Raw genomic sequence first — 12,547 nt, 5'->3', positions numbered from 1 at the left:
CTTTCTGAGTCTAATCTTCATCTTCCTCTCATCCCATATACCTTCAGCGATATCAGGCTTTGTAGCTTAGATGTATAACCATTACATTCAATGAGCAGAATTTGTGGAAGCTACTCATAATCAATTTTATTTTTGTCTTCCATAGTCTGTTTAAAGGTATGCTGTGGTGTTAGTTCTTCCTCCAGCTCCTTGAAGGTCAAGTCTTAATTTTTCTGGTTACTTTCAGGAGATGAAAGCATTATTTTCAAGAACTAATAAACTAGAGTCAAAGGATTCCCTCCTTTCCTACCTCAGTCATACTACAGACATATAGTGAAAAGTGAGGTTTGTTTGGCTTCCTTTTTTTTTTTTTTTCCCCTGTTTTTTCCACCCTTTGGCCTTTTATTCCTCTTCATTTGCTAACTATGGCTTCTGGCCCTTCCAGGATTGAGAGAGGCAAGGGTTGAGTAAGAAAAGGTCTTTAATAACAGTAAAAGCAACAGCAGCAACTAATGTTTTTATAGCATTTATTTTGTGCTAAGTACTACACTTTACGTATATTATTAGGCCAGTTAATCCTCACAAGTGTCTGAGGTAGGTTCTGTTATCCCTCTTTTACTGTTCAGGAAAGTAAGGCACAAAAAATTTTAAAAAATAAAAATTAAAAATTAAAAAAAAAGTAAGGCACAGTTTAGTGACTTGCCTAAGGTCACACAGCTTAATAAACATAAAAGGCAGTACCAGGATGAAAACCCAGCACTCTGGCTCCAGAGTCCCATTTCAACCACTCCACTGTGTTGCTTTTATATTCTGTTGGGAAATGGTAAGCATACTTCCTAGTCTTGGCCAGGGTTTAAATCAGACTTGTACCCTTTTTTTTTCCAAGCGTGACATAGATTTTCCATAGACCTAAGATGAAGAGCAAACATGTCTCAACCCTTTCCCTTGCAGAAGAGGAGGAGGAAGTGGGATGGGGTTTGGAACTCAAAACACACTGATCGCTATCTGCAAAAATCCTTTGATAATATTTAACTCTTTGAACATGGAAGGTGGGTATAACTCAAGGTTGAAAAATAGTTTTCCGGGGCACCTGGGTGGCTCAGTGGATTAAGTGTCTGCCTTCAGCTCAGATCATGATCCCAGGGTCCTGGGATCGAGCCCCGTGTTGGGCTCCCTGCTCAGTGGGGGGCCTGCTTCTCCCACTTCTGCTGCTTGTGCTGTCAAATAAATAAATAAAATCTTCAAAGAAAGAGAAGAAAAATAGTTTTCCATTACCTTGTTGCATGGGTGGCCTTACGTCTCACTTTTGGCCAGCAATATCTGTTTGAGTCCTCCACCCAAACCAAGATTGAAATGGTTTCATTTTAAGACCCTGTTGCACGTGTTTTCCAAATGCTCTTTAATTCCTTGCCTTCACACCTTTGTTCATGCAGATGGTCCCTGGTTTAAGACTGTCACTTGCTCTCAAGGCATGTGGTTTTCTCCTTGAACCACATCATCCCAATCAAACCAAGCACTCTTGATGGCCAGGCTTTTAAAGAAGCCAGTTTCCTGTGGTGCCTCAAAAAATTTATATGTAGTCCTTCCATTTTCTTCCTTTTCATCTTATTCCTATGAGAAAGATCAGCAAATGTGTTAAACAGTGGTTTGATTAGACCAATTTCAGCTGCCTAGTGTATTGTGATTACTTGTCTTTGGGAAGGGTATATGAAGTAGATTTATAATTGAACTCATCTCTGATAACAATCAAGATAATGATTTCAGTGGCCTTACCTGGCTGTCTTAGCACGGGGCTTTATGCCTTTTATCCTTTCTGTTGTATTATCCCAGGTTGATCATTTTGTCTTCCCATATTAGAATATTCAGTGACCTTATATTTATTCAGCTAGAAATCTTTAGGGTTTTTTTTTTTTCCTTTTTCCCCTTTACATACACATTTATCTGCATAGTACATTCAAAGGGATGTTTATCTAATGGATTGATGTTTAAACTGACACCACCCTCTGCATGCTCACATTTTTTTTTTTTTTTACTATTTTTCTAAAGTTTTATTTATCTTGAGAGAGAGCACTAGAGAAGAGCAGGCCCGAGCGGGGTGGGAGGGCGGCAGGGGGCGGGGGCAGAGGGAGAGGGAGAAGCAGATTCCCCACTGAGCGGGGAGCTCGACACAGGTCTCAGTCCCAGACCCCCAGGATCATGACCTGAGCCGAAGGCAGATGCTTAACCAACTGAGCCACCCAGGCGCCCCTTTCCTTTTTTTTTTTTAAATTTTTTGTTTTAATTCCAGTATAGTTAGCATACAATGTTATGTTATTTTCAGATGCATGCTCACATTTAGAATGTTGTACAGTGCCCATTAACAGTTTGCCAGTACATACATTGCACAGGGAGGCACATCAGAATAGTGAACACTCACTGAGATCATGTGTGATTCCATGATAGCCAGGAACTCCTTTCTTTTTTATCACCTGACAGAATTCTACTTTCATTAGGCCCTATGCTATGTGATGCCTCTCTCCCTTCTACATTCAGAGTTATTTCATTAATTGCTTTCACATAGCACTGCTGCACACCTTTTGTAGTCTCGGTTAGGAACATGTCTTTTTCATAAGGACTGTAAGCTCAGTGAGGTCAAGGATAATGTTTTATTTGTACTTAACGTTTCTCCCTTCATATAATAAAGTGCCTCACATTTGATGAATCCACTATTGAGCAAAATCGGTTATAATTTGGCTGTTAGAATACCTGATTCAGTCTTAACTAATACTTGTGCCCAAAACAAGGGAGGTAAAAATAGTAAAGTTATGCTCAGTTACAATCCTACTATACCTGCCATATTTGCATGCAGTTCTGGGGACCAGTATTAAAGGAACATTGAAAAGTGGAGATGGTTGAGAACAAGGATGTTAATCAGATTTTAAGGAGCACTTAAAGGGATTAGGGATGTTTAGTTTTTAAAGAAGAGAAACTATGGGAAAGAGTGGCATGTGATTGCCATCTTCAGTTTTTGAAGGCTTTTTTAAGGGAAAAGAAAAGGTAGACCTACTCTGTATGACTTAAGAGTTTGAACCAAGAGGACCTGCAAACCCCAGTTTGTAGCAGTATGCTGGGGTTTTTTTAAAGAAAAAAAATTTGCTTAATGTGCAAAAAAAGAGAGATAATAAATACCCATACTCCTACCAATGATTCCCTTGAATATGATGAAAGCTGCCGTACATACATGCAGACATTATTCTGTATACAGTTTCAGAAGGATCATGGCTCCCTTAGGGAATCCATGATTCTTGGGTTAAGACCTCATGTTCGCTTCTTGTGTGTGATGTGGATACAAATACTCTATCATCACATTTTTCACCAAATATGTAGTAATATCTACTACTATTGAGTGTCCACTATATGTCAGTAATTGTGCATTCATTTAATACTCAGAACCAAAATTTTTCCAGGTACATTAAAGGTTCAACATCTTTAGGATCTTTTAAAATTGATGGCTTTATTTTTGAAGTATTTGAAATCTTTTATATCTAGAAATAATTTCCAAAGTGGCTTTGTTTTACACTTATTTCAGTACTAACAAAAAAAAGTTATTTGTAACAGTTAAAATAATTAATGTAAATAGTTGTATTTTTTTTACACTGGAAAATACTGTGATCTAAGAGTCAAAAGACCCAGATTGTAGCTTTGGTTGTCATTTGTTACTCACGTAATTTTTCTGAGCATTAGCTTTCTTATCCTTATTAAGAGGTCTCCCTGACTTCACATAGAGGGTGTAAAAAGAGGTTAGGGGGAAAGTACTATAAAAACTGAAGCATTATTAGATGTGCTAAATTAAAACTATTTGAGAATATTAGTTTTTTGTATTTTTAGTAAATGTGAAATCTGATAAAGGCAAACTAACTTCTTTTTTAAGGGAAAATCCAATCAGTTGATTGATTAGTAACCACTTTTTAATAAATTTATTTCCAGAAAGTTTGTTTCATTGTATTAGGAACATAAACAATAAAACAATAAAAATAACTGCTTTGATTTGTTGAGCAAAGCTCCAAGTACTGTGCTAAGCATTACCATATATATTGTTTCATTTACAGGTAACAGGTTGTTACAGATAACAACCGTGGAGGAATTGTCGAGGGAAAAAATCCAGGCCTATCACATTCTAAAACTTGAAGTCTTAACCCCCTATATTTAATCACCTCATATCCTAAAAGAGGCAGTACATAGCATTAAGGTTAAGAAGGCAGCTGTGGAGCCAGCCAGTCTGGATTTGAACCTTGGGTCTGCCACTTCATAACTCTCTGACTTTAGCAAAATAGTTAACCCTTTTCTGTTAAACAAGAATAATAATGTCCTTATTGACAGATAGGAGAATCAACTAAATTATCAAATGTGAAGCATTTAGAACAGTGTTTGGCGCATAGAGAGCGCTCTATAGTTGTAAATCTATATAATTGTCTTCTATACAATATTATTTAAAACTATCCAGCTCATTACAACATTAGCTCACAGACTCCACTAATTAGAGAGTTTGGGGGAATGGTAAGGAGAATATATTTTAATATATTCCCTACCTTGAACTTTCTCACTACCATCCTTCAGCTTTTTTTATTTAGCGCAGTGGCCACATGAAAATAATGTAAATCACCTTCTATTTCAACCACTACACTATCAATTAATGCTTATTTTATGTATTTTTTAGGACATTTCTGATTCATTTGCATCCTTGAAGAGCATCTGTAGAAGAGGAAGGAAAAGATGGGTGTGAAAACATTTACTCATAGCTCCTCTTCCCACAGCCAGGAAATGCTTGGGAAGCTAAATATGCTGCGAAATGATGGACATTTTTGTGATATCACTATTCGTGTCCAGGACAAAATCTTCCGGGCACATAAGGTGGTACTAGCAGCTTGCAGTGATTTCTTTCGCACCAAACTTGTAGGCCAAGCAGAGGATGAGAACAAGAATGTGTTGGATTTGCATCATGTTACAGTGACTGGCTTTATACCCCTTTTAGAATATGCTTACACAGCCACTCTGTCAATTAACACGGAAAATATCATTGATGTGCTAGCTGCAGCCAGCTATATGCAAATGTTTAGTGTTGCCAGCACCTGCTCAGAGTTCATGAAATCAAGCATTTTATGGAATACACCCAACAGCCAACCAGAAAAGGGTCTAGATGCTGGACAAGAAAATAACTCTAACTGCAATTTTACTTCTCGAGATGGAAGTATTTCGCCTGTGTCTTCAGAGTGCAGTGTGGTAGAAAGAACCATTCCTGTCTGCCGAGAGTCCCGGAGAAAGCGCAAAAGCTACATTGTTATGTCTCCTGAAAGTCCTGTAAAGTGTAGCACGCAAACAAGTTCTCCCCAGGTATTGAATTCTTCAGCTTCCTACTCAGAAAATAGAAATCAACCAGTTGATTCTTCTTTAGCTTTTCCCTGGACTTTTCCTTTTGGAATTGATCGAAGGATTCAGCCTGATAAGGTTAAGCAGGCAGAAAATACACGGACTTTAGAATTACCTGGCCCATCTGAGACAGGGAGAAGAATGACTGATTATGTGACTTGTGAGAGCACAAAAACTGCCTTGCCTATGGGTACTGAAGAAGATGTCCGGGTCAAAGTAGAAAGGTTAAGTGATGAGGAGGTCCATGAGGAAGTGTCTCAGCCTGTCAGTGCATCTCAGAGTTCACTGAGTGATCAGCAGACAGTGCCAGGAAGTGAACAAGTCCAAGAAGACCTTCTGATTAGTCCACAGTCTTCCTCTATAGGTATAATGTCTTCTGTGTTTTTCATGATACTGTAAAGTCAACTTGAGCATTTTTTTTCCAATTCGAGCATTTTTAAGTACGTTTTAGGTAAAAGTTTTGTGCTGGATCCTATAGGAATCATGAAAAAGAATAAAACACAGTAACTGGATTTTTTAGATACTATTAGTACTTTTTTCTTTTTTTTACAAGTTATGCATTGAGAAAGAGAAAAAACAGCTTAATAATTTCTGACAGGCCAAAGCAGATTATGTTATATATGAATTGTGAATTATTTTCAATGCAGAATATACAAGTTTGTAAAAATCCAGTTAGTGTTTTATTCTTTGTCAAAATATTTATTGAAAACTTACCCTATGCCAAACATTGGGGATATATGATGAAAAAGACATAGGCCCTGCATCTGAGGGCTTAATAGTCTAATTGAGGAAGCAGAGGTGTAAATCAGTGATCAGTACTAGGCTAGAGATATGAACAAAGTGTTGAGGGTCACAAAGGAAAGAGCAAGTTAACACTACATGTTTGAGCTGGATTTTAGTCACTAAGTATGAGTTTGCCCAGGAGAGAGAATGACTTTTCTTGAAAATGAATAAAAGCCCAGAGAAGTGGAAAACCACTACATGTTTGGGAAGTGGCAAATTCAGTTTAAAATGATGTGAACAAACTGAGGGCTTAAGAGGGGGAGGGGTGTGGGGGAATGGGATAGGCTGGTGATGGGTAGTAAGGAGGGCACGTATTGCATGGTGCACTGGGTGTTATACACAACTAATGAATCATGGAACTTTACATCAAAAACCAGGGATGTACTGTATGGTGACTAACATAATATAATAAAAAATATTATTATAATATAAAAAAATAAAATAAAATGATGTGAACAAACCATGGAAGCCTGCAAGTATTGGAAATAATGAGAGATAAGAGAAAATGAGCAGTTGAAAGCATATCATGAAGAATCTTAAACACTAGTTTCAGTTAGGATTGCATTTAACTATATATAACAGACCCCATCAAAGTGGGTTTTATTTTTATCAAATGGGGTTTTATTTTTATCACATAAAATGTTCAGAAGTATGAAGTCCAGGACTGGTATGGTGGCTTTACAGTGTAATCAGTGTGGCCTAGGTCCCTTGGATATTTATAATCCACCATCCTTAGTTTGTCAGTTTCATTGATATGCTTATTGCTTCATAGTTAAAAGATGCTTGCTTCATCTTTAGCCTCATATTCTAGAAGGGGGCAGTGCTTATATCAAGAAAGCACAAATGTTCCCAGAAATCCTTTAAAAAGCTGCCAGATGGTGTCACGCGGTCTTTCCTAGCTGTGAGGGAATCTGAGAAGATATGTCTATTAGTTGGATATATAACTGCCTCAAACAAAATTGGAGGAGAATGGATACTATGTGCAACTAGCAGTGTCAGCCACAGCTAGGGCACATAAGCTTCAGTGTTTTCCTCGTGGTAATAAGGAGTCTACCTTAAAGGGAATAAAAATAAGACACAGATTTTACGAAAATTAATTTGGTATTAATATGCAGGGAGTTTGGCTGGGCAGAGACAGTCTCAGAAACTAGTTACAGTAGAATTGTTTTTGTATGAATGAAGATGCTTAGAGTAAAACTATAAAGAGATAAGAGACTTCGTAAAGGAAGAATCATTACTACCTGATGATATTGAATATATGGATGGTGGGAATGGGAGGGCTGACTAGAAAAATAGTGATAGCATTTTATTATATTCACTGATTCTAAGTCATAATTTTTCATGTTACCTAAATAGAGATATGTCTTACAATTAATCTTGTACAGTTACTTTTTCTTAATGATACAAAAAATAATGGTAATTATAGAATGGATAGGAGTCTATTAAAATGTTACTGTAATATGAAAATCAGTGGAAGAAGGTGGGAACCTAGTTTTAAGAGTAAGTCAACAAAGTCAATTCTGTGTGAATTATGCTTGGGTGATGACCAAGTAATGTCATGCTACAAAGCAGTTGAAAAAGCAAGATTGGTGAAATCAAGACTGAAGATTACCAGTTTAGGGCTTTTCTTTTAGCAGTGACAGATTGAATCTCAACAGGAAGATATATATATAATTTAAAACCAAAGGACTGATCCTTGAGAAATATCTGTATTCAGGGAGAGAAGAAAAGCCATAAAGAATAATGAGGAGGATTTCTCCAAAAGATTGGAGAACAAGGAATACTGTATTAACTTTGTTGATTTCTTGAATTTTGACCCACTGTATGAGTTTCTCAGTGTCACTACAAAGTGTACTGCAGACTGGATGATACAAAACAATAGTTTATACTCTCATAGTTTAGAAGGCCAGATGTCTGAAATCAAGGTGTTGTCAGGGCCGTGCTCCCTTAGAAGGTTGTAGAAAAGGATTCTTTCTTGCCTCTTCCTAGCTTCTGGCAGTTACTAATACCCCTTGCTGTTCCTCAACTTATAGTTGCATCCCTCTGATTGCTACCTCCATCTTCATGTGGCCTTCCTGTGTTTCTGGCTCCAAGTCTCCCTTACCTTATAAGGACACTAGTCCTTGGATCAGGGCCAGCCCTGCTCAGGATGACCTCATCTAACTTGATTACATCTGCAAAGACCATATTTCCAAATAGGGTCACATTCCTACGTATCAGGGCTTAGGACTTGAATATAACTTTTTGGGAGGCACAGTTGTACCCACAGCACCAACTAAAGATCATATTCCTGAATTTGGGTCAAGATGTTTTTTTCTTTTTTTTTTAATTTTAATTCCCGTATAATTAACGTAAAGTGTTATATTAGTTACAGGTGTACAATATAACAATGCAACAATTCTGTATATTACTCAGTGCTCATCATGATAAGCGTGCTCTTAATCCCCCTCACCTATTTCAGTCACCTCCCCTGTGGTAACAACCATCAATTCTCTATATTTGAGTCTGTTTTTTGGTTTTGTTTTTTTTTCTTTGTTTTGTTTCTTAAATTCCACATACGAGTGAAATCATAAGGTATTTGTCTTTCTCTGACTTCTTTAACTTAGCATTATTTATACCTTCTAGATCCATCCATGTTGTTGCAAATAACAGGATTTCATTCTTTTTTATGGCTGAGCAGTATTCGTGTGTGTGTGTGTGTGTGTGTGTGTGTACACACTACATCTTTAACCTTTTCTTTCATCTCTCGATGGACATGGGTCAGGATACTTTTGAAGAATTCCAGTGACCACACATTCAATAATATATTTAATGTTAGCTGTTTGTTCATACGACCAAGTTTTTGTTAAATTACTAGTCTTTAATCCTCAGAACACCTTCTGAATAATGAACTGTTTAATAAATATTACTATTTTAATCATTTTATCTGAGAACTTAGGAACCAAATATCAGTCTGACTCAATATCTTGCTAACTAGGCGTGTGAAATAGTCTGATTTTACCTCTTTCCGGTATATCTAATCAGTTGAGATTTTTGCCTTTCTACCTTACTAACATGATTAAATAGAGAAGTTAGGAACTTAAATAGAATAACCTATCAGTTATATAAGTATGCTTTATTTCCAATATATACTATCAAAGATGCAGATTCTATTACAAAGCTGGCATGTGAATAGGTAAGATCTGAGTATCATATAATCAAATAATCCAAAAGAGTTGTTTTCCTTGCCTTCATAGTAAATGTACTAATCATTCTCAATTAACCTATCTTAACTCCAGATCTATACAATAAAACAAAGCTTTACAGTAAAGTTAAATTCCTGGAGTGTAGTAGGGAGTCAAAAAGTGTGGGCAGGAGAAAGGAAAAATATGTGTGGTACCTTTTTTCTGTATTCCATAAGAATACTTCATAAGAGTACTTAATTTTACTATTAATTTATTAAAGAAGCTATCTAAAAGGTAGTTTGTCTTTCATAGGGACTGAGAATATAATATTTAACACATTCATTATTACAAAAAAAATTTTTTAAAGATTTTATTTATTTGAGAGAGAGAGAGCACAAGCAGGGAGGAGGGGCAGAGGGAGAGGCAGATGCCCCCCGCCAAGTGGGGAGCCTCATGTAGGGCTCCATCCTAGGACCCTGAGATCATGACCTGAGCTGAAGGCAGACACTTAACCGATTGAGTGACCCAGGCACTCAGTATTACAAAATTCTGAAATAATAATTTGATTATCCATGAAGTTAATTCAGATAGGATTTTACCTGTTCTTTTAAGTTCCTTTTATTAAAGCCAGTTAGCCTAGCAGGGGATTGTAAAATCTGACATCCCCAGTTTAGAGCAAATAGAAGCAACAAATATAGCAAATTTAAAAGAGAAAAAAAGTCTGCTAAGTTTTGGTTGGATCTTGGTACTCAAAAAGATGGTCATTAATATCTGGTATAGTTTTAAGAAAAAATATAAGTGAGAAGGACTTCATGATATGGCTTTATTATTTGTCTTGAAGTATTCAATTATCTTTAGACACCAAAGACAAAGTAAATAGTTCTAGATAATCCACAGTTTACTGCGTTAAAGGAATTCAATTTTTTCTAAACTTTAAAATCTGCCATCAAAAGTAAAGCAATTGTTACAGGGGTTCAGTTACATTAAGGGATAATTTGACAGTTTTTTCTGTAGCAGTAGTGAATAGATAATTTGTGGAGGTGGGCAGCTAGAATAATGGTGGAATTACAACATTGATCATATGGAGAAGTAGTATAACTAATGATTAAAAGTTCAGGGGTTGGAGTCAGATCTAGAATCTGCTATTGGTTCCTGCCGCATAATAGATGTGTGACATTGAGGAAGTCATTTAACCTCACTGAGTTCCCATAACTGTAAAGTAAGGATAGTAATACCTATCTATGAAGTATGTCCGTGCCATCCAGCAAAAGACCACCAGGAACATAGTAGTTGTACAATTTGGGGTAGTAGTTTTAATGTCTGAAAATCCCTAACAGTTACCACAAATACACAGGGTAAGTTAGTGTGCAGCAGGCACCCGTAAACCCTGTGATCCCATAAAAAGTAGTATCCTAGTGGTGGGGGTTTGGGGAATAGAAGTATCATTCATTACGACAGGAGTGTGTCGGTTTTATATCCCTTAAAACAGACAGATTCCTTGAAGAAACTGTTTATCAGTTAAAACATTTCTGTGAACCAGGCTGAAGTGTCTCTGAAGAGAACAAGCTCTGACTGTCATAATCAGGATGCCCTAGTATTAATGTCTTTCTGATTGAATAGGCCTTGATGATACGATTGTAATGACTTCAGCAGAAGCATTTTCATGATGTCAGATCAAGGAACATTTTTTCTCAAGGCTCAGAGCTGAAATATAATATGATACAAGGGGCCATTAAAAGGGAAGCTACCTTCTGACATGTTTAAAGGAATAGTTATTAAATTTTTGTCAGCTAGATCAGATAGAGGATAATAGATTCAGTGATCTGTTAAATTCAAAGTAGCCGTTATGGTCTGGAGAAAACCTACAAGAGTTTTGTTTTTCCTTGAGTGACAAAAGGAGATCTTAGGGAGTTGAAAACAATGGTATATAGATGAGAGATCACATTAGTTGTATTAGACAAGATTAGTAGTGATAGTAGATAGTAGTAAAGGGATAAAAAAGACTACTGAAGAACCAGAAAATAAATAGGATTTTGTCATCTTGGGAAGGAGCTTTCTACTTTTTAAGTCAGTATCTTCTGAAGATACCCACAAAAAGATGTGCTGTATGTCTTCTAAGTTGGGAAATATGAATCTAGTGAACAGTACCTTGAAATTTTACTGCCAAATCAGTTGTTAATAATACCTGATCAATTCCTTTCTAATGATAGTCAATGACAGGTTTTCTCGGGTGGCATCTTTAACGGAAGACCAAAACTCCAGATTTTAAATAATTCAGAAGCTTCTTTGGCGAATGTTTTCATAATGCAGCTCATATCTGTTTATGATAAAGCTGCAAATATCTTGTATTCAGTCATATCAGCTGGTAAAAGGTTAGAACCTAAGATTTAAACTAAAATTCCCACTTGTAAATGGCAGCCTATTATTAACTCATAAGGAGTTAATTTGTGAGTCCTAAAGAGCATTTATCTTATTGCCATCAAGGTTTCTTGGCAGTACTTGGGGCTGTGAAAGTTTAAGGGTTTTTAAGTGCTTTGATGACTATAGTTTTAGAATTCCATTTGGTGGGGTGCCTGGGTGGCTCAGTCAGTTAAGCGTCTGCCTTCCACTCAGGTCATGATCCCAGAGTCCTGGGATGGAGCCCCCTGTTGGGCTCCTTGCTTAGCAGGGAGTCTGCTTCTCCCTCTCCATCTGCCTGCTGCTCCCTCTCTCCCTGCTTGTGTGCTCTCTCCCTCTGTCAAATAAATTAATTAAAGCTTAAAAAAAAAAGAAAGGAATTCCATTTGTTCTCCTGTTTTGTTTTTATGAACATAAAAAAGTCATAATATATGTGGTACTTTCTATTTTTTTAACATTCCATTTGTATTTTTTGTCACCCCCCCTTTTTTTTTGGTCTCTTAAGTCTCTCTTCATTTAGACCAGTGATGTTTTATTATTATTCGGGTATAATTGACATACAACATTATATAATGATTCAGTATTACAAAGTGATGACAGCAGTAAGTTAACATCTGTTACCGCACAACAGAATTTTTTTCTTGTGATGAGAACTTTTCAGATATACTCACTTAGCAACTTTCAGATATGCAGCACAATATTAACTATAGTCACCATGCTGTATATTACATCCCCATGATTTAATTATTTTATACTGGAAGTTTGTACCTTTTGACCACCTTTACTTGCTTCTCCCATCTCCCTGCACACACACACAC

At 36.7% G+C, this 12,547-nt stretch overlaps 1 protein-coding gene across 9 annotated transcripts in view; it reads left to right on the top strand.

The window, feature by feature from the left end:
- The window catches only part of ZBTB44 (zinc finger and BTB domain containing 44), a 66,667-nt gene that overhangs the window by 32,494 nt on the left and 21,626 nt on the right, over positions 1-12,547 (top strand). For 6 of the 9 annotated variants that reach the window (XR_004627098.1, XR_004627097.1, XM_034666091.1 and 3 more), the window contains exon 2: positions 4,676-5,749. The exons of the other annotated variants lie outside the window; for them this stretch is intronic. Coding sequence is in view for 4 of the 6 variants with exons in the window: in XM_034666091.1 (XP_034521982.1) it covers positions 4,732-5,749 (1,018 nt within the window). In the remaining 2 variants the exon portion in view is untranslated. The remainder of the gene's footprint in view (positions 1-4,675; positions 5,750-12,547) is intronic. 9 annotated transcript variants of the gene reach the window in all.

Source organism: Ailuropoda melanoleuca, chromosome 8 (genome assembly GCF_002007445.2).
Source record: "Ailuropoda melanoleuca isolate Jingjing chromosome 8, ASM200744v2, whole genome shotgun sequence".
NCBI lineage: Eukaryota > Metazoa > Chordata > Mammalia > Carnivora > Ursidae > Ailuropoda > Ailuropoda melanoleuca.
The sequence above is the reverse complement of the archived record's forward strand: the minus strand, read 5'-3'. Positions and strand labels throughout refer to the sequence as shown.